This window comes from Mus musculus, chromosome 3 (assembly GCF_000001635.26).
Source record: "Mus musculus strain C57BL/6J chromosome 3, GRCm38.p6 C57BL/6J".
Taxonomy (NCBI): domain Eukaryota; kingdom Metazoa; phylum Chordata; class Mammalia; order Rodentia; family Muridae; genus Mus; species Mus musculus.
Window position 1 is genome coordinate 5,374,560 of NC_000069.6, and position 19,264 is coordinate 5,393,823.

Consider the following 19,264-nt stretch of genomic DNA (forward strand, 5'->3'; position numbering starts at 1 on the left):
GAGATTTGTAGGACCATAAGAGAGTTGTTGATAGTAGTGTAATAGAGGAAGGAGGAATGAAGTGTCTCTAGACAAAGAGCATAAAATCTTGGTTAATCATCTGGTATGCTCTAGAAACATACTATATAGCATTATAACTAGATTCTTCTATGCTGTGACATACATATGAAAATATAACAGGATTAACCAACTGTAGATTGTTTTTGTATACATAAAGCTAGCTACAAGTCATAGGAAAAGAATTGAACAGTCCATTGCTTGACATGACTCTACTTGAGTAGATCAAGTTTCAGTTTGGGAACCTGAAATATTTCTAGCCAGCAGAAGTAACTGTGGAATGGAAAGTACTTTGTACAACATAGACATTGCAATGAATTCCATAAAGACTAAGTAACTAGGCAACCATGTGAGAGATGGGAGCAAAACATAATGCTTAAATTGTGATCATGGGCATTTGATCTAATTTCTTTTTTTATTAGCTATTTTCTTCATTTACATTTCACATGCTATCTCCTTTCCTAGTTTCCTCTCTGAAAATCCCCTATACTTTCCCCCCTCCCCCTGCTCCCCGACCCACCACTCCTGCTTCCTGGCCCTGGCATTCCTTTATAGTGGGGCATATAATCTTCGCAAGACCAAGGGTCTCTCCTCCCATTGATGGCCAACTAGGCCATCCTCTGCTACATATGCAACTAGAGACACGAGCTCCGGGGGTATTGGTTAGTTCGTATTGTTGTTCGTCCTATAGGGTTGCAGACCCGTTTAGCTCCTTGGGTACTTTCTCTAGCTCCTTCATTGGGAACACTGTGCTCCGTCCAATAGATGACTGTGAGCATCCACTTCTGTATTTGCCAGGCACTGGCATAGCCTCACACGAGACAGCTATATCAGGGTCCTGTCAGCAAAATCTTGCTGGCATATGTAATAGTGGGTTAGGCACTTGTTTATGGGATGGATCCCCAGGTGGGGCAGTCTCTGCATGGTTCTTCCTTCAGTCTCAGCTCTGAACACTGTCTCTTTAACTCCTTCCTTGGATATTTTGTTCCCCATTCTAAGAAGAGACAAAATTTGATCTAATTTCTAAGTAAGAGTGAAACAGAATCTCCTATGGAAAAAGGTATCAGAACTAGTAAACTTAAGAAAAAAGTATTCAGTTAGAGCACTTTACAACATAAGACATTAGGAACATGTCTGAGTAATTTATTGAAGCGAATTGATATCAAGGACTTAGTAAATTCCTTGATGCCAATTACACTGAGATCAGAGATAACTTAGGAAGTAAAAAATAATGATTAAATATTCTGGATTGAGGAAGACTTGGGAGACATTCCCTTCATACAATAAAAAAAAAAAAAAACTATTTCTGGGTAAAATAAAAGATGACAAAGTAAAAAAGCTTTAGTTTTCCCAATAAAACAAACAAACACTAACAATAAGCACATTCAGGTAGTTGACATAGCACTACCCAGTACACTTCAGTCTGTTATTGACTGGAAGAAATCACTCAGGAGAATCCTCAATAATAGTTCAACAAGGATAAGGTTACTTAGCTACTCATAACCCTGCAGCAGCGCACTGAGTCACTCAGCTGTTGAGAAGAGAACTCTGCCTCATGAGCATAAGCAACAGCTGGAGAAGACACTTGCAACCACTTCTCGCTCTAAACTTTCTTTATTGGGGCATGTTTGCAATGCCCTAGCAAGCTCCAAACTCTGTTTCAAAATGTAAATTACCCCGATAGTAATAAAGGTACAGTTTCATGTATCTTCTAAATACTAATCTTGTTAAGATGAATTTGCTATGAAGGAGCTTGTGCTGTCTTTTAGAAGGAAAAAAAATGAGTTCTTAAGATTCCTGACTGAGGTCTCCTAGGGGATGCCTGGGGCACATGGTCCAGGGCAGGAAGGACAGAGCTTTAGAATCAGACTGACTCCTCCAAAACACTCCCGCTGCCTTTCTGTGCCATTGGAAAAAATGACTTAAACTGTCCGAGCTTTGATAGCTCATCTCCTTCCTAAAAGCAGTAATGCTTATGTGGCAGATGACTGTGAGGATTGCGTAAGGAAATCTGCTATATGCTATATGCTTGCAATATCTGCTATATGCTATATGCTGGCAAACTCCCTAATTTCTAGCAAATGCTAACTTACATTCTGAAAACTGGAGATGTGTTAATGTCTTCTCTTGTATTCAGCCTTGAACATAGCTGCACAGTGAGTCTCAGGGCTCTGATAGAGCACAGAGAACCTCCATAGGAAAAGTGGGAGGAGAGGAAGTACCTAGATTGGCTGTGGGGTGAAGCTTGTGTGAAACCTGTTCTATTTTAGAATTCTGAATTGTTTCCATAATTAAAAGTGAACTTTTCTTACTGTATACAGTAACAGGGGTTTTGAAGTGATACTGAAGACTGAAGAAAGATAATTTTTTTCTATGTTAAAACAGTTGGCTTAATGTTGACTTGTTTTCTGGCATATGTCTTCTTTTAAATGCCATGGATTTTGCTAAAAATAGTGATATACATTACTGTTTAATGTGTTAGCAAAGTAGTATGGGGGTGAGAGGTGGGACTTTTGTAGACAAACAGAGAAGATATGTGCAGTGATATGTTCCACAAGTCTCCAATATATGCCTAAATGTGACTAGCATAAAAATGTAAATATATAATTACATGTATATATATTTGTATGTTCTCTGTGTATGTATAATATGCTGTGTTGACTCTCTGCATAACAGTGATGATATACTATATAACTTATAATAAAGCACAGCAAGAGATTTAAAACCATGGTTTAGTATAGATTCAGTCAGCTCAACATTAAATTCTTCATTCCTCTTTTAAGTCATGAACTTTCACATTTTTGCTTAAATTAAAGTAGATTTTTATTAATCGATGTCCTCTTATTCACAACCTAATGCATGTATAGAATACATGATAATTACTGTAACCATGTCCTCTCTTCTTTTCTTCCTATTGCATCTATCTCTCCGTTTTCCTTAAATGCCTTTCTGTTTTGTTTTGTGACCCACTGAGTTAATCATGTGACTGTGGTTTTAGAGGGAGAACCATTGTGTCTTCTTAAGGCCTGAGTGTCCAGCGTGCCTTGTCTTGCTGTGTTTGTGTTTTGTTGTTTGGCTGTTTTCTCTTGGAGGCCTGCTCTCTTCCCAAGAGAAAATGAGAGGGAGTAGATCTGGGAAAGAGGGTAGGTGGCAGACAGTTTCAAGGACAGGAGGGAGGGAAAACTGCGGTCAATATATGTAGTGCTAGAGAAGAATCTATTTTCAATAAAATAGAAAGAAAACCATGAGATTTGTATCAATTAGTTTTTTAATGTCCCAATAAGCAAGGGCGAAAGAATCTTTCAGAAAGTAGTGATTTAAGGGCCAAAACACTATCAGTTTACTCTCTAGAATAAGTATTCTTGGTTTAAGAGAAGAAAATGTAAAGGAGAATCCCATGATGATCAGGTCGTAGAGGGAGTGTCTGCACAAAGTAAGGAGAGAGCTTGTTAGACCTTTCATCCTCAGGAGTGTGTAGACCGGGCCCTCATGGTAAGACTGAACACTTAAAGTAATTGCAAAATTGAAGGAAAAGTTATCTTTAGGATATTAAAAGCACCTGTTTGTGTAACATTGTACATAGGAAACTGTCTCTGAAAGGGAACCATGAGGTTTTAAAACGCATCTCCATTACTAGTCAACTGTAACTGAATGTGAATAAACAGAACCTTAGTCAGGACAGGAGTCAAGCAAATGCTTCAACAAGTCTTGCTGCTGATAATGTGGATTTCAATGATCAGTACCCTATTCCAAGAAAAATGTTTCTGATTGTTCCCACATTGTGTTAATAAAAATAGAATAATCGATTCCATTTTCAAATATGTGATCATGACTAAATTGACAAGATAGGACTGAATATTAGATAAGCTAATTCAATGGTATTTCTTTTAAACAGCATTTAAAAGGTCTTATACTGAAAAGCATACACACTACTAATTTAATTAAATCACTCACAAAGTGACAGATCCAGCTAACAGCAGTCAGTTTGTTATTACATAGCAATTATTAAAGTGAAATATTGCAAGATGTTATGTATTATAACTGGATTCTAAACATTTCATTTTAAATAGGTAGAAAAGTACAGATTAATCAGTTTGTTGATAAGTTAAAAGTTCCTTTATTAAAATATTTATATTACTTGTATAAAGGAGAAAACCAGCACTGAAGGCTCTAAAAATGGCTCTGGGGCACACTGAACTCCATCCCTTTTGAGCATATTTGTAGTGTGGCTTACATTGAAGCAGATTCCATGCTACAGTATTTAATTTGTAAGATTAATCATTTTTATTTTTATGGTCTATATGATTCCAGAAAAATAAATATAACCAAACACAAACTATTTACTTACATTTTATAATAACAAAGCATGATGTTTTATGAAATATTAGGATTTTTAAAAGACCAGTGAACATGGTTTCTCATTCATTTCTACTGAGTTTCTGGCCTTCAGTAGGCCTAGGGAAATCTTCATGAGCTTCTAAATATTGTACTACTGTAGCTGGACCATTTAAGCATTTTTCAGCATCTAGAATAGACAGACAAGAGGTTCTTAGTCCAGACTCTATGAGTTTCTACTGTCATGACCTAGGATAAGTTGTCAATCTGTTTAATTCCCCATATATAAAGAAAGGAGTAGTAATTTTCTCCATGATTCTATTGTATTACATGCTTGCTTCTACACACATATCTTACATACTACTTAGTAGACATATGCATGATAACTGTCATTGTTTGGTTTTTACTAATCGTTAAGAAGTATCATTTTATGAAATTCATTTGGGTACTATTGGTGACGACTTTGAATGAATTTAAACTATATAGTAAAATATGTGTTGGGGCATACGTCATTGCTCAAATACTGTACTTGTTTTTGCTAGAAAATCTTAGATTTTATTTATATCTATATCTGTATCTCTCTCTCTCTCTATATATATATATATATATATATATTGATATGTGTAACAGGGATTGTTTTCTGGGCTGGATATACTTATCAATCTTTGGACATTGGGAACTGATTATAACTTCTCATGGTGAGCCTACTCTGGTTTGGAATGTAGCTATTTTGGATGTGAGCAGCTTTCATAGGACAGTTTGTTATATCAGTCTCTCTCCTTATATGGCATATATAAGGATAGGGTGGAAATATGTACAGATCATACAAAACTCATCACCATCCTCTGTAGCCACTGCTAAACAGAAGTATAAGGCAGTTGTTTAGAGAGAATCTGCTTTTGACTTTAAGAGAAGATTAGGAAGCTAAAAGTTGGAGAACAAAACAGGCATTTAAATCCAAAGGAACAAAGATGACCAGGACTTAAAGCCATTCAGGCAAGAGGAAGAAGGTGGCTTCCTGAATGACAGGTCAAATACTCATCAAGGCTGTGACCTATTTTGGAGTCACTCCAGGATTTATGAGCAATGACAGAGGATAAATTCTTCTTTACAAGATTAATTTAAGACATGCTTATAAGAAAAGTATTTCTGTGTATTCATGTGGAAAGTTTTAGAAATTTACTCTGATTTTACTATTTTAAAATAGGTTACTACCAAAGGACAAAATTTTTGAGACAGGAGAAAAAATAGCAAATATAATAATATTGGCTGGGTGTGAATTTATATTTTCAAAGTTCATTATTTGTTTAATTAAAGGAGTTGCTTTTACCTAGACATATTAGACAAACATGAGTCACTTTGAAAGGCTAAGAGCTGAGGGAAAACCCTTAAAACAGATTAATCGCACTTAGTCTTCTCTAACTTTGAAGACTATATCTCTTTAGTTTTACTTATATCAAGAATTTACCCTTAGAATTATCTACTATTTATATAGTGATGTCTTTCCTTTAAATGGAATGAATTCAGACCTAGAGGAAGAGAATTTACCTGAGATCTCCTACCTGGAAAATGGTGGAATCATGAGATTTTACTCAACATTTTATATCATTAAATGGTACTTGTTGAAATGTTAGTGAAACGTCAGATTATAAAGAAAAGAGTTTCGAGTAAATTCGGTGATGTAGAAGAGAACACTAAGCTCTAGAAGGAGAAGACAGGACAGAGAAAAGAGACAAGATACATTGTAAAAGAGAATAGAAGAGAGTGATTCAGAATGGAGAAAGCATAAAAGATTAAAGGCATGTTCTAATGTCTAGTGGTTTTTTCTTTTACATTTTTAGAAGCATCTCTTACATATTATATGCATTGGTGTTTTGCCCAAATGTCTCTGTTTGTGAGAATGTTAGATGCCCTGAAACTAGATTTATATAGACAGTTAAGTGCTGCTATGAGGGTGCTGGGAATTGAACCTTGGTCCCCTGGAAGACCAGCCAATGCTCTTATCATTTGAGTCAGCACCTCTTTAAATTTTTTTTTAGTTAAGGGTTTTTTGTATATCATATTTTCATCATATTGTTTTCCCTCTTTTATCTCCTTTCAGATCTTCCCTTCCTCTCTACACACCCAATTTCATATTCTTTCTCTCCCAGTTTCTCAAAAACAAAATAAAAGTCGAAAATAAATATCAAACCAAAAAAATAAAACCAAATAAAAATTATGCCCCGTAAAAGAACTGAAAGTACATTAAAAACATGGAGTCCATTTGTATTCACCAACTACTTTTGAGCATATTATATGTGGATGGTCTGAAGTGTGGTTGATATTCTCAGAGCAAGTCTGCTAGGGAAAATTGGTTTTCCCTTCCCATACAGGTACCAGTGTCAAGTAGCTTCATAAATTAGGGTGGGTTTTATGTCTGCTTTCCCTTCTCCTCACTGGGATGTGTTGGTTTGAACCTGTACTATTGCTGTTCTCATACTAGTACTAGTCCTGTTGTGTCTTCCAGATAATTTCTTTTCCTCTTGGAATCATCCACCACAGCTGGCTCTTACAATTCTTCATCCTAGTCTTTCACATAGGTCCCTGGGCCTTAAGTCAGAGCGGAGGTGTGTTGATGAAGCCATATCTTTAGGGTTAAGTGCTTTCATTCTTTATAACTATGAGTTTTTTTGTTAATTACCAGTTAGTAGAAGAAGAAGCTTCTCTGATGAGGGTATAGCAGATATCATGAGGCACTATTTTATGGCTCTGTTACCTTGGTAGAATAACTGTAGTCAGTTTTCTCATAAGGCCCATGATCTATATAGTCTCAGGTTCTTGTCCATTTTAACCTTGTCAGTTATGGGTTCCATCATGAAATAGACCTTAAATCCAACATAAAAAGGGAGGTTGGTTACGCCTATAACATTTGTGACACTATTGCACTAGTGTATATTGTAGGTAGGTCACTGTTGTAAGACCCAGGGATTGTAGTTGTGTGATATTTATTACTTGTTTCTTCTCTGGTAGCACACCACTATTTCTTTATGCAAGATAAAAGAAGTGAATAAGGAAGTTGTGTAAACATAGCTCTGTTCATGTTTAAGGTTGAGCTAGCCAGCCACCATGTTTGTGCCATTTCTGCCCTGGAACCAAATACAGATATGAATTGACTAATGATGAATTCAGTCTTCAGATTGCTCTCGAAGTGCAGGGGGCTTTACTGTGGTCTTATCCATCAGTTGTCATTTAGGGGGCTTTTCATTTGGATACATAATAAGAAAGAGGATTCTCATAGTGGATATAAAGTGCCATGATTATCCTATATAGGTAGCCTCAGTCAAAGGGTAAAAATCCAAAGGTAAAAACCCAAAGTTCCTGATTCTATGATTTTATATACTGTTGTATTTGCTGTGTCTTGCTAATCACCAATATTTAAATATTACCCTATTCTGCCCTGGTATAATTTCTTCAAACACTGTGTGTTTGATCTTTGTGTGCTAGATCGTCTTATAAGCTCCTTCTGTTACTTCTGTTACTCATCCTGTGGCAGTCATACTTGGGGATCTTGTAATATTAGTTCTATCTTTGATGGCATTTTTACCCATTATACTGATGTCTTTTACAGAAACAGCATCTTTGGGAGCCAGGAATGGTGAGGACGAACTTATAGAGCAGCAATTGAAGGCGGCCTCAGGTAAATATGTATTCCTCTCAGAAGCTAGCCTTGTCATGAATAAAAGGCACATGTCATTCCTATAATTTATGGTACCAGAGCCACAGAACTGCTTTGATCAGTTCTTCATAAAAGCATGATTAATTATATTCTATATTTAGAAACATTTAAGTGGATCTAGTTTGTAGACCAGTTTCAGGTTCTCAGCAAAACTGAAAGGTGTGCATTTTGTACACCATTGTTATTTCATTATAACCATCTCACAGCATGAGCAAGACATAGGGGGACCCTTCTGTGAAATATCAATTCTGTGGAGCTGGAGAGATGGCTCAGCGTGTAAAAGCACTAACTGCTCTTCCAAAGGTCATGAGTTCAAATCCCAGCAATCACATGGTGGCTCACAACCATCTGTAATGAGATCTGATGCCATCTTCTGATGTGTCTGAAGACAGTTACAGTGTACTTATATGTAATAAATAAATAAATAAATCTTTTTTTTAAAAAAGAAATATCAATTCTGTGCAACAAAGAACAAAAAATATTCAGAATCAGATAAGTGTGGTAAAGGATATGAGGCAGGTGATCTGTAGAAGAGACCTTCTTAAAAGAAACTTCTCATAAATGGCAATGCATAGCTTAAGGGGTTGTAAGAATGAAACCCCTAAACTGACTGCTTGATTTGGATAAGCAATCGGAGTGATCATCCCTGCAGAAGGCTTATTCTCTCTGTCCCAGCAATCTTTGGTTATTAAAGTTCTTTGTTTAGTGTGAGTCATGTGGATATTCCCTTCATGTTAGCATATCTGCTATTGTTGTGCTTGTTCAGGCCTTATTCACTTTGCTATATTGTTGAAGTATCATGAGTAGCTTTCTTGTCATATATGGGTGTACAGCCTCACAGGAAAAATAGGTGTCTTGTCTTCTGTCACTTACATACCTTCCATTCCATCTTCTTTAATGTTTTTTGAGCCTTAGGCACAAGAGTTATGTTGTAGATGTATCTATTGGGGATAGGCACCCTAGGGTCAGTTTTCTTTCTGTAATTTGACCAGTTGTGGTTTTCTATAGTACTCCCCAAGTGAGCATGTACTTACAAGCAACACTAATTGTTATATGTCATCATGTTATATTTACATGTTTATGAATGTTATATGCAGAAATCAAATGAAAGAAAAAAAAGAGGCTATGGATTTGAGAGGGAATAGGGCAGAAGATAGTAGGAGGGAGGAAAGTGGAGGCTGAGTTAATTATATTTTAAATAAAATATTTACATAGTAAGTTAACATATCACATAAATAAATTTATTATATTAAATTTAAAAAAAGAATGCAAATTTTCAAACCTTATTTAAAGCCTCCAAATGAAAAGCTTTAGGTCTGCAATTCACCAGAGGATAGTGGTTGCTGGCACAGTCCCAGGACTCTTTAATCTGAGCAACAGGTAAGGTATTTCTTTGGAAGCTGTAGTGAGCTAAGTCCTGAATCATTACAATGGAAAGCTATGAAATAAAGTCTGGAAAAATACATTCCCACGAAGATGGGAAAATGTGGCTCCATCACAAGGAGCTGAATAACGCTGACATGGAGGAAGATTGGTGAGTGACGGAACAGAAGCATAATACACAGCCCAAATAAGCATAATCTAATCAATTGAATCAGTGTGTGGATGAGTTGGCTTAAGTGACATAGCAAAAGGCAAAAAGTTCAAGCAATAAATGAGGTCGACTTTATTTAGCATTTAGTACTCACTAAATATAAGTAGAAATAAAGTTTGCTGATGGATTGAATATGGTTTTGTCCATAAGAAAAAAATATTCGTGGTGGAAGTTCACATAGTTAAGTTAATCGATGAACTTGGGAGAAAATGGAATAAGGGTGGCTAACCTGAAGGCACGAGTTCACATCTGACACATTAAGTTAGATATGTATTTTAGAATCGGTGCAAAATGAGACAATTTAATGCCATGATTCTTTTTTTATTAGATATTTTCTTCACTTACATTTCAAATGCTATCCCCTTTCCTAGTTTCCTCTCCAAGAGTCCCCTATACTCTCCCCCCACCCTGCTTCCCAACCCACACACTCCCCCTTCCTGGCCCTGGCATTCCCCTGTACTGGGTAATGCCATGATTCTTAATATGTTTATCTAAGGAGGCTGGAGGCATTCTAATATGTAGATGTTGTAAAATAGTGGGGACTCCCAACGTGGGGGAATGAGGCGAATGTTCAGAGAGGTACAGATAGCCCCAAAAGGGAAGTCCATAAGAGCTGTATTTTCGTGAAAAGGAAATTAGCATCTGTTGAACAAGAAATGAGCTGTGTTTTCATTCTGACTGAGAGAAGAGAGGTTGTGTGAATAGAAACCAAGAAAGCTTCTGGTTTTTTGTTTGTTTGTTTGTTTGTTTGCTTTTGGTACTTTTAAAAAAGAAAAATACATAATAAATGTAATTCAGCAGAAAGAAAATAAACAGAAATTGGGAAGACATTACTAAAACAGAAGTCCAGCTGTGTAACATCTAAGCTTGTCTTTTTCTTCCCTTTGATTTTATTTCTTAACTTTGTTCAGTTTCTATTGAGCATGCCATGTTGTCTGCTATGATCCAAATACTACTCCAAATACTTTAAGCAGATATGTTTGCTTAAATGCTTATGCATATATAAATATATATTATATATTTTAATATCTAATTTCATAAACTATTTACTTGTTAGTGTAAATAGATGATATATAGATAATTTTGACATATAATGTTATTTAACATCAAAAAGCAGAAAGAAATCCACTAATATACCCAGATACATTGATTTTAGTTCAAATCTCAGGTAACACTTATTTGAGAAGGAAACAATGAATAGTACTGGTGATGATGGAACATTCATTTTTAAATACATAGTTCATGTAAGAATCACTTTTAGTTGATTTTCATACATGAGCACAAAAGAAACCTATAAAGTAGTTATTCTTAACTGATTGCCCATGTGTTGAAACTGCTATTTTCTAAGCTAGACACAAAAGTAAAGGAAGGAGTTATCCCATGAAAAAGTTGTACTTAGTCAAAAAAGGACAAAAGGGGACCTACAGGCTATCCACAGCTATTGGAAATAATTCTACAGGGTGCAAAGGGACTGTCGCAAACAATTCTGTAAGGTGCAACCCGAGACAGGATCATCATGTGAGTTGAACTTACACTTGCCAGGCCTCACTCAAGGCTAGACAAGCATAAATTCATAACCTTATATCTGGGCTCAACAATACCAGGTGAAACTCTGAAAAGACAGTTTTCAAGCAGTTTATTAAAGATTATTTGAAGAAAGCTGACTCTGGGACATAGATCAGGACCTGGTGGTGGGAAGGTATTCTTGCTATTCAAAAAAGATTGAGATTTTTTTTTTCTATAGGTGATGAAGGCCACAGGAGTTAAATGTTGAGGACAGTTAGAAGTAGGTACATCAAAGAGAGAATAGAGTTGAATGGGAAAAGACTGGACAAGGATGTCATAGAGGATTTGTAGAGTGAGTTTTCATAAGTGTATGTCTGAAAGGGAGAGGCTCATTATAAAACTGAAGGTGTTTGCGTTGGTATCCTCCTCTGCTTCCTCTTTCCATGTTTTTAAAGGGCTGGAATGTGTTCTCCCTGATGTGGAGGCTAAATTGATTTGTATCATAAAAGAATGTAGAGCAGTGATCACTAGGTAGAGAATAGATTCCTAGATTCAATTAGACAAGAGGAGTAAGTTCTAAGGTTGTATAACACTGCAACATGATTATAGATTATAACATTTCATTATATTTTATGGAGAACTAGGGCAAGATGTTCCCAACACACCCAGAATTCTAAATACTTATGGAGACAGAAACTCTAATTAACCTGATTTTATCATTTTACATGCCTAAACTATCTTGTTAGTCATGTGTCAAGTACCACACCATATCCTATGGATTTGTACAATTATTGCTTAGCAATTAAAAGTGAAGTGTGCAAGGCTAGCTCAGCAGCTAAAAGCACACATTGCTATTGCCGAAGATCCAGGCTAAGCACCTAAACCCACGGAGCAGCTCACAACTATCTTTAGCTCTAGTTCCATGGGATCCACCTTTCTGTTCTGACCTATACAGACTTCTCAGGTATGCACACACACACACACACACACACACACACACACACAAGTATGTGCACACAAATACACACTGAAATAACTGAAGTGTGTGATTCCTTTTTTTAAACATTACAAACAGGCTATGCCTGTGCCAATTGCAATAAAAAACAAGTGCAAGTGAATTGATTTTAATATATGCTTCAAGATGTACATTATGAATTGTATGATCAAATGATAGTCACTTTCCATTTTTTTATAATTCATATGAAAATATTCTAAGCTAAACACTGAAAACCTTTTAAATCTGTTTGATGTGGATCCCCACATGAAACAGCATATGATCAGCATTTTAGGCATGTTTAAAATGCTAAGCAAAGTTGAGCATCCCATGCTCCTGTAGTAATAGCAGATTATAGCACTTCATTCTCTTTCTAGTCTCCTGAAACATTTAAACAGGAAAACAGCATTTCTTTCTCCAGATAATTAGGAAACTCTAGAGGAGACTGACTCAAGCTTTACGTTAAAGCACATGTACACCATACGGTTTAACGTGTAAATAAGTATTTTATTTTCCATATTCTTTGATGTTAAAGGAGATTGAAAGTGTATACACTGTCAATAAAATGGTACTGTGGAAAACTATCATTTCTTTGTTACTATTGCATGTAATGCAGTAGGTTTCAAAAAACTGCTTTGGCGTGTTTTTTAGCGTTTCATTTAAAATATTTATTCTCCTCAGTTCTACCGTGTTCTCTTTAATATATTAACATGTTGTGTCTAATTTTCCTAGAAGACATTTTATATTTTATGACATTTTATAATTGAGGAAATCTGGCATCTAAACTAGAATATAGCCACTCCTACTCACCCACAATTCTAGCCTATAGGTTTGCTAGAGAAAGTGGTTTCTTCACATTACTTTTGACTCTAAAGCCTAATTATATAATGAATGTCAAATTTATTTCTAAACCTCTCTTTGAGTTTGAAAGTGACCTTTTATTCTGGCTTATACGGAATTTTATGGTGTGGAGAAATTCCCTTGTGATTATTTTTTGCATGATTAAAAATTTGCAAAGTTCTTATGGCTCCAAAGAGCCTACCTGTAATAAACAACTTTTGCCTTCCAAACCACAAAACGGGTCTGAATTGCTTGAGCATTAGAGCTAATTGCCTGCCTACTTCAAAGAAAGAACTGCAAAGAGAGGAGGGCGAACCTCACAGAAGCAGGGGCATGGCAGACAAATCTGCCACTCAGAGTTGTGGCTTGGAAAAGCCAGGCAGAGTTACTGCCTCTGACCTGCTGTTTGCCATTAAGTTGACGGGGAGAGTCCATCCCATAATCTCTCCCTGCTGAGGACACAGAGTCTTTGTTCACACTCAGATTTCACAAACTGTTGCCAGGGTCAGCCTGAGGTCAGACACCACAGTGATGTATAGAAGAACGTGTCTGGGAATTTCTCTCACACTTGAAACACATACCAGAAAATGAAGAAGAGTAACGTGCAAAAATCTGTCTGATGAGACCCTGATTATATTGTAACCTGCTTTTTAGGACCTTTATAATTTTTTTTCTTTTCCTGACACACAATGTTTTATTAATGGGAGTAGCGATAGCCCTTACAATTTTGTGTCCCCTGGAGATAAGGCTTCTCAGTAGCAACTCTGACACCTCATTTTCTAGCCCTAGGGGCAAGGTCTAGTAAATCTACTCAAAGGAAGCTTCATCCTTTCTCAGGATGAGTTGAGAAGGAGCTGTCATGAGACTGCACTGGATATATCATGTCTCGTGTACACGTGGACTTGGCAGAGACACAGCCTGATCTGGTCATAATCTCAGCCTTCCTGCTCTTGAAGCCCTCATAGCCATGGTCCCCACTGCCTAGTCTGCTGTTGTGAGGAGAAACATGGGAGAAGTCTGATTACTGATTATCATCAGTAGCTGAAAGCAATACAGAGCTACAAAACACCGCGTATCTTCTTAAAGCGAGATTTCCATGCACCTCTGCACAAAGTGGCACCTTCCCACCAAGTTAACCAGGCTCACAACTCCCCTCTGTGGAGTACAAAGTGTAACACTGGAATAAATGCATGCATGCAGATTATCCTATCTTGGAGGACTCTCAATTTAACCCAGCTCTTATTTTGAATGTATTAGATGTCCTGTTTCTCCTTTTTGCTTACACAGTTGCAGAGCATGGCTGAAAACTGAACCATCAAGTAGATTTTTTTTTTGTGCTCAGCTGCTACTTATGACAGTGGATATTTCATTCTGCTGCCAGAATGTTATTAATAAAACATGGAGTGTGGAGAAGGACACATTTCCCCCTTTCAATCACTATAGCATTTGCAATGAAAATTTTATTCAGTGTGTAATTTTCAGTGAATGCTTGACACTTGAAATGTCCGTAGCACCATTTTGTATGGTTATTGAAGGGTTAATTGTATCATGTTCTCTGCATAAAAGCTTTGCTTATCAAAAGCAAATAGAATAGAGTATGCAAATGTGTTCTGATGACCTTTCGCCTTTCCAGGGTTAATTTATATTCTCATTAAAGATTTTATGAAATTGTTCAGCCTGGTGCTGCAAATCCCATTTTACCTTCTTCTCCTAATTTATGTAATTCCTACCTGAACTGGGGAATATACCTTATATTTTTGTGCTGCAATGAAAACAGCATGGCTTGCTGTGGGGAGTTGTGAGCCTGGTTATCTGGCATTACTCAGATTGCTAAAAATTCATTAAAATGTGACATCATCACACTGGGAGACAAATGATCACAGGATGAAAGAGAACAGTGGGCCTTTCACAGATTAGTGCTGCACAGTCCGGGTATAGAGGCTAACTGCCTAAACAGATTAATCCACCAGCGGTGGCATGGCTGAGATTTACAGAATAATTAAGTAGGTTTGAGTTAGTAGGAGGATTTTCATGTAATCTAGGTGGTGTGATCCTGTGAATGAGGTGTGGAATGGTACAGTTGTCTTACAAGTACCTCATTATATCAAAGCCCTCTGTAGCTTTACAAACAAATCTCCAGTGGAAATGAAGTTTGTGAATCTTATCTAATGAAATCTTAAGGAATGCATCTAAGATCTAAAATCTGTGTGCAAGATGAATGACTGTACATTATTTAAACCATTGTTCCAATATTATCTCACAGAATATTTTTTCTGTGTTTGATTTGCTCTAATGCCCTGACTTCAGGTCCGTGGAGCAAGATGATGTTGCTGAAAAGTTCTATGATTGAAATAACAGTTGCTTTCCACCCATTTCCCCCTTATCTTTTTCAGCTTAAACTCTGGTAAAGAAAGAAAGAAAGAAAGAGAGAGAGAGAGAGAGAGAGAGAGAGAGAGAGAGAGAGAGAGAGAGAAAGAAAGAAAGAAAGAGAGAAAAGAAGAAGAAAAAGAAAAAGGATTTCTTTCCTTTTAATATCAAAAATTTGCTCTGGGATGGCCTTAGCTGGTTCTAATGTAGACTTCTGCCTCGATGTATAATTTCCTTTAGTAGGAAGACGTGCTGAAAATTCGTAGATAAAATTCGAGGATAAACTGTGTGATAAAGGTCACCCAGTTTGCATTAGTGTACATTTTCTGGACTTAATAATTTTTCTCACTCATCTGCTTTCTTAACAGAAGAACCCAGTGAAGATGCAGGAGACCCTCTGAAGCCTCCCACAGTGGCTGAGGATGATGAGAAAGAGGCACACAAGAGAGACAACAGTGAAGGCAAAATCTCTACTAAAGACCCTGGTAAGATGCTAGATTCTTGGCCTTTTCACTTTATTGTACCCATCCCCCAAACTTCCCTTCACTGCATCCCCCAACAAAGCTCATTAAATGCTTTTATTCATTTTAAACTGTCTGAACATTCTCACTACTATTCACTGTGTGCGCATTTTGAATGTGATTTCTATCAGTAGCCTCCCATTGACCTATTTTTAATCATAACCATCTGACAGAATAGATGTGGATAAGTTGAAGAATATTACAGGATGACTAGTGAGATTATTTTTTAATCAAATCAGTTTGTGTGCTTGTAAGTTTTAAGCGCCTTTCATTAATCTTAGCTATACTTGTGATTCCTCTGATGGCATATTAATTTTTCATAAGCTCAGGATTAGATATCACTTGAATTTTATCATTCAATATTATGCACCCTCCCATACCATGTAACCCTAAAAATAAATGCTACTCCTCTCTCTCTCTCTCTCTCTCTCTCTCTCTCTCTCTCTCTCTCTCTCTCTCTTTCTCTCTCTCTCTCTCTCTCTCTCTCTTCTTCCCCTGTCCATCCCTCCCTTCCTTTCCTTATACTTAGGAATTTGCCCTTTTTAAGGGCATCTATTTGAGGCATTTCAAACAAAATCCAGTCCAAAAGTTTACAGATGATTCAGCCTAAGAAGGAGGAAATATCATTGAAAAGGGATTAGGTGCTGGGTAATTTTGATCTTCTAGAATGGACAAATCCCAGTAATGAAAGCTACTGTCTTTGAAAACAAACCTTCATGTCATGACATTTACTTGTGCACAAACAAACCCTAGGCCAGCATCTGATGTGGATTCCTATGGCTTTTTCTGTGTTTGATTTGGCAAATATATGGCTTCATCCATTCTTTGTATGTATGAGATGGAAATCTGTGGTCGCAATGAATATTACATTGACCACTTTTGCTGTACACTATACCTAGTTTTATTATATTGGGCTATTGAAGCAGAAGTGTTGAAATGGACTCAAGCCTGTTAGTCTCAGGTAGTCGTCTATCCCCTGAATTCCAGTGACAGACGCATATTAAGAGCCTGTTATTCAGGAGGATGATATTGGCTTTCACATAATTTATCATTTTCTTCATATTTAAATCTGAATTACCCCATATTTGGATCTCAGTCATTACATGCCTAAATTTTACATTCCCCTCAACATGTATCTGAAGGGTTCTTTCTTCCTCCCTAAACTCATTAATTATAAATTTCTTACAGGAGTGCAATGAGAAATGTATCATTGTTTTTTGCTTCTAGGAATATAGTGTCAAGTATATGATTCTAACTTGATTTAAGCAAAGATGGTCCAACGTGGGTTTGAGCCTAAAGCTGTACCTCTGAAAAGATGCCACAGCAGCATATTAGCAGGTTCACTCCTGAGGCAAATGACAGAGAATTTGAAGTGCCTAACGTCAAGGATAGCCCCATGAAATTTTCATTTGCAAAAGACTGAAAACAGCAAGGTTATGCCATCTAAGATGGACCTCATCAAAATGAGTAGCTTGCCAGTGTGTTGATGGTAGAATCCTCTTTATTTGTGTTTCTTGGACTCATACTAGAACAGACTACATAGCATTTCCCTTCTGCTAATCAGAGCAACATAGAAACCAGAAATATACCACATCAGTGTTCACTGAGTGCTCCTAGATGGAAAACACAAAGCTTGATACGAAACGTCTATTGTCTAGGACCTTTCTAGGGATGGTAGTGGGAAGTATTTTTATTTATGTGTGTGTGTGTGTGTGTGTGTGTGTGTGTGTGTGTGTTTTATTGTCCCATCTTACTTTGAGCAACACACTACATAGATGCAGGAGCTCTTGTCCCAGCAATACAGTTTACTGCTCTGCATAAGTCAAGAACTCACTTGCTCCCTAATGGCCCAAGGAGTTGTTCTCCTTTGAGTTTCTAATATAGATAAGGTTGGGGTACATGGAAGGACAGATCACTGCATAATGGCAGTTATTTAAAATAAACGTTATCCCTGTAAAAAATGCATCCCCAGGTACATCCAGAGAGAGTTGAAAATGAGCTCTAGCCAAGAGCCAACTAAAAGCAAATGTTGAGATGATAATATTTAGCTTTGAAACCTTGCTACCTTTAAGACAGCTCTTGCTACTTAAAACTAACACAAACTTTAAACAGTTCTATGCTCTCTGAATTGAATCTCACCAGGATGAAAATTTATTCCATGGTTGCTGTTCTTTGTAAAAGTGTGTCCGATTATTAAATATCCACTTATTTAGATTCTTTTGTTCTTATATCAGCTATAATTGTCAAACAAATAAGAGCAAACTTACAAAGTAATTGCTATGTTAATAAGGTAGTTGGAAAAACACGTTGACCCCACTTTAACCTCGAACTTCTCAGGCAGGAAGGAATTAGCACATGTCTGGACCAGTGTGTTGGTAAGCTGCTGTGTTCTGTTGCTATCATTAATCTGCAGGACCAGCGCTTTCAAAGTGAGACTTGGCAATATGCATGTAATATTTGCTGAAAATTCAGTCATAATAGAAAAGCTTCCTAAGTCCTCATTTATATTGTCATTTAAATCTAGTGCCACTTTAGATTAATTATAATCCAAATTATAGCTCAGTGTAGTACAAAAATTAATATAGAGTTTATCCAGATTAATACATTTGCATTGAACATGTAATATGTCTCTGCCATGGCAAAGGGGATCACTTTTTAATAAGGGAGCAAACATGAAAAAAGATGGAAATTAACCTTCATTACTGCAATTAAAATTATCCTTCAATTCTAGTCTCATTAGAAAGAATACTGTGTTGGTAATTATACTTTAGAATTAAGTGAGTTAAACAACATCTGCTACATCTGAGTTTTAAAGTATTCAAACTTTACCAAATATAGATATTATAAGTGATAACTCAGTATTCTGATTTATTGTTTTCCAGGTTCACTGTAACATGTGTGTTGTTGCATTTCCCTGCCTTGTTATGAATATAAACCATTTTACAGCTTTCTGTATTTTAAGAATTGAGAATTAATTAGGTGGCATCTGAATTGAAATGAATTATGTTATTTTATATTAGCAATCTCTTGCAAGTTGCATAATCCTGTGACTGACAGATAGTCTTTGGCTCATATATTTGACAGTACTTATTTATAATTAGACTTCATTTTTTAGTTAAAATTCATTAACATGACATTGTGTTTTGAGAACATTGTGGTGTCTTTATTGATACAAAATGAATTATGATCTCATTTCAATTTTTTTTCTGCTCCGGGGTTAAACAGGGTTTATTTCAAATGAAGTTGCACATATAAACTATGAGTAATCACTAAACTTAATCAAAAGCTTTCCTAAAATTAATTTTCCTTATTTAGTACAAGACATTTTTTCTAGC

The 19,264-nt window shown here is 36.4% G+C and overlaps 1 protein-coding gene across 5 annotated transcripts in view, besides 1 other annotated feature; it reads left to right on the plus strand.

Moving 5' to 3' along the window:
* Zfhx4 (zinc finger homeodomain 4) overlaps positions 1-19,264 on the plus strand; it is a 197,644-nt gene that overhangs the window by 156,342 nt on the left and 22,038 nt on the right. For all 5 annotated transcript variants that reach the window (XM_006530105.4, NM_030708.2, XM_006530106.3 and 2 more), the window contains exons 5-6: positions 8,000-8,068; positions 15,777-15,893. In XM_006530105.4, the coding sequence (XP_006530168.1) occupies positions 8,000-8,068; positions 15,777-15,893 (186 nt within the window). The remainder of the gene's footprint in view (positions 1-7,999; positions 8,069-15,776; positions 15,894-19,264) is intronic.
* Positions 12,282-15,367: an enhancer, noted in NCBI's record as "VISTA enhancer mm1541". NCBI's record gives its function as "enhancer in: neural tube[6/7] | forebrain[6/7]" and the evidence as "EXISTENCE:transgenic organism evidence [ECO:0001131][PMID:17130149]".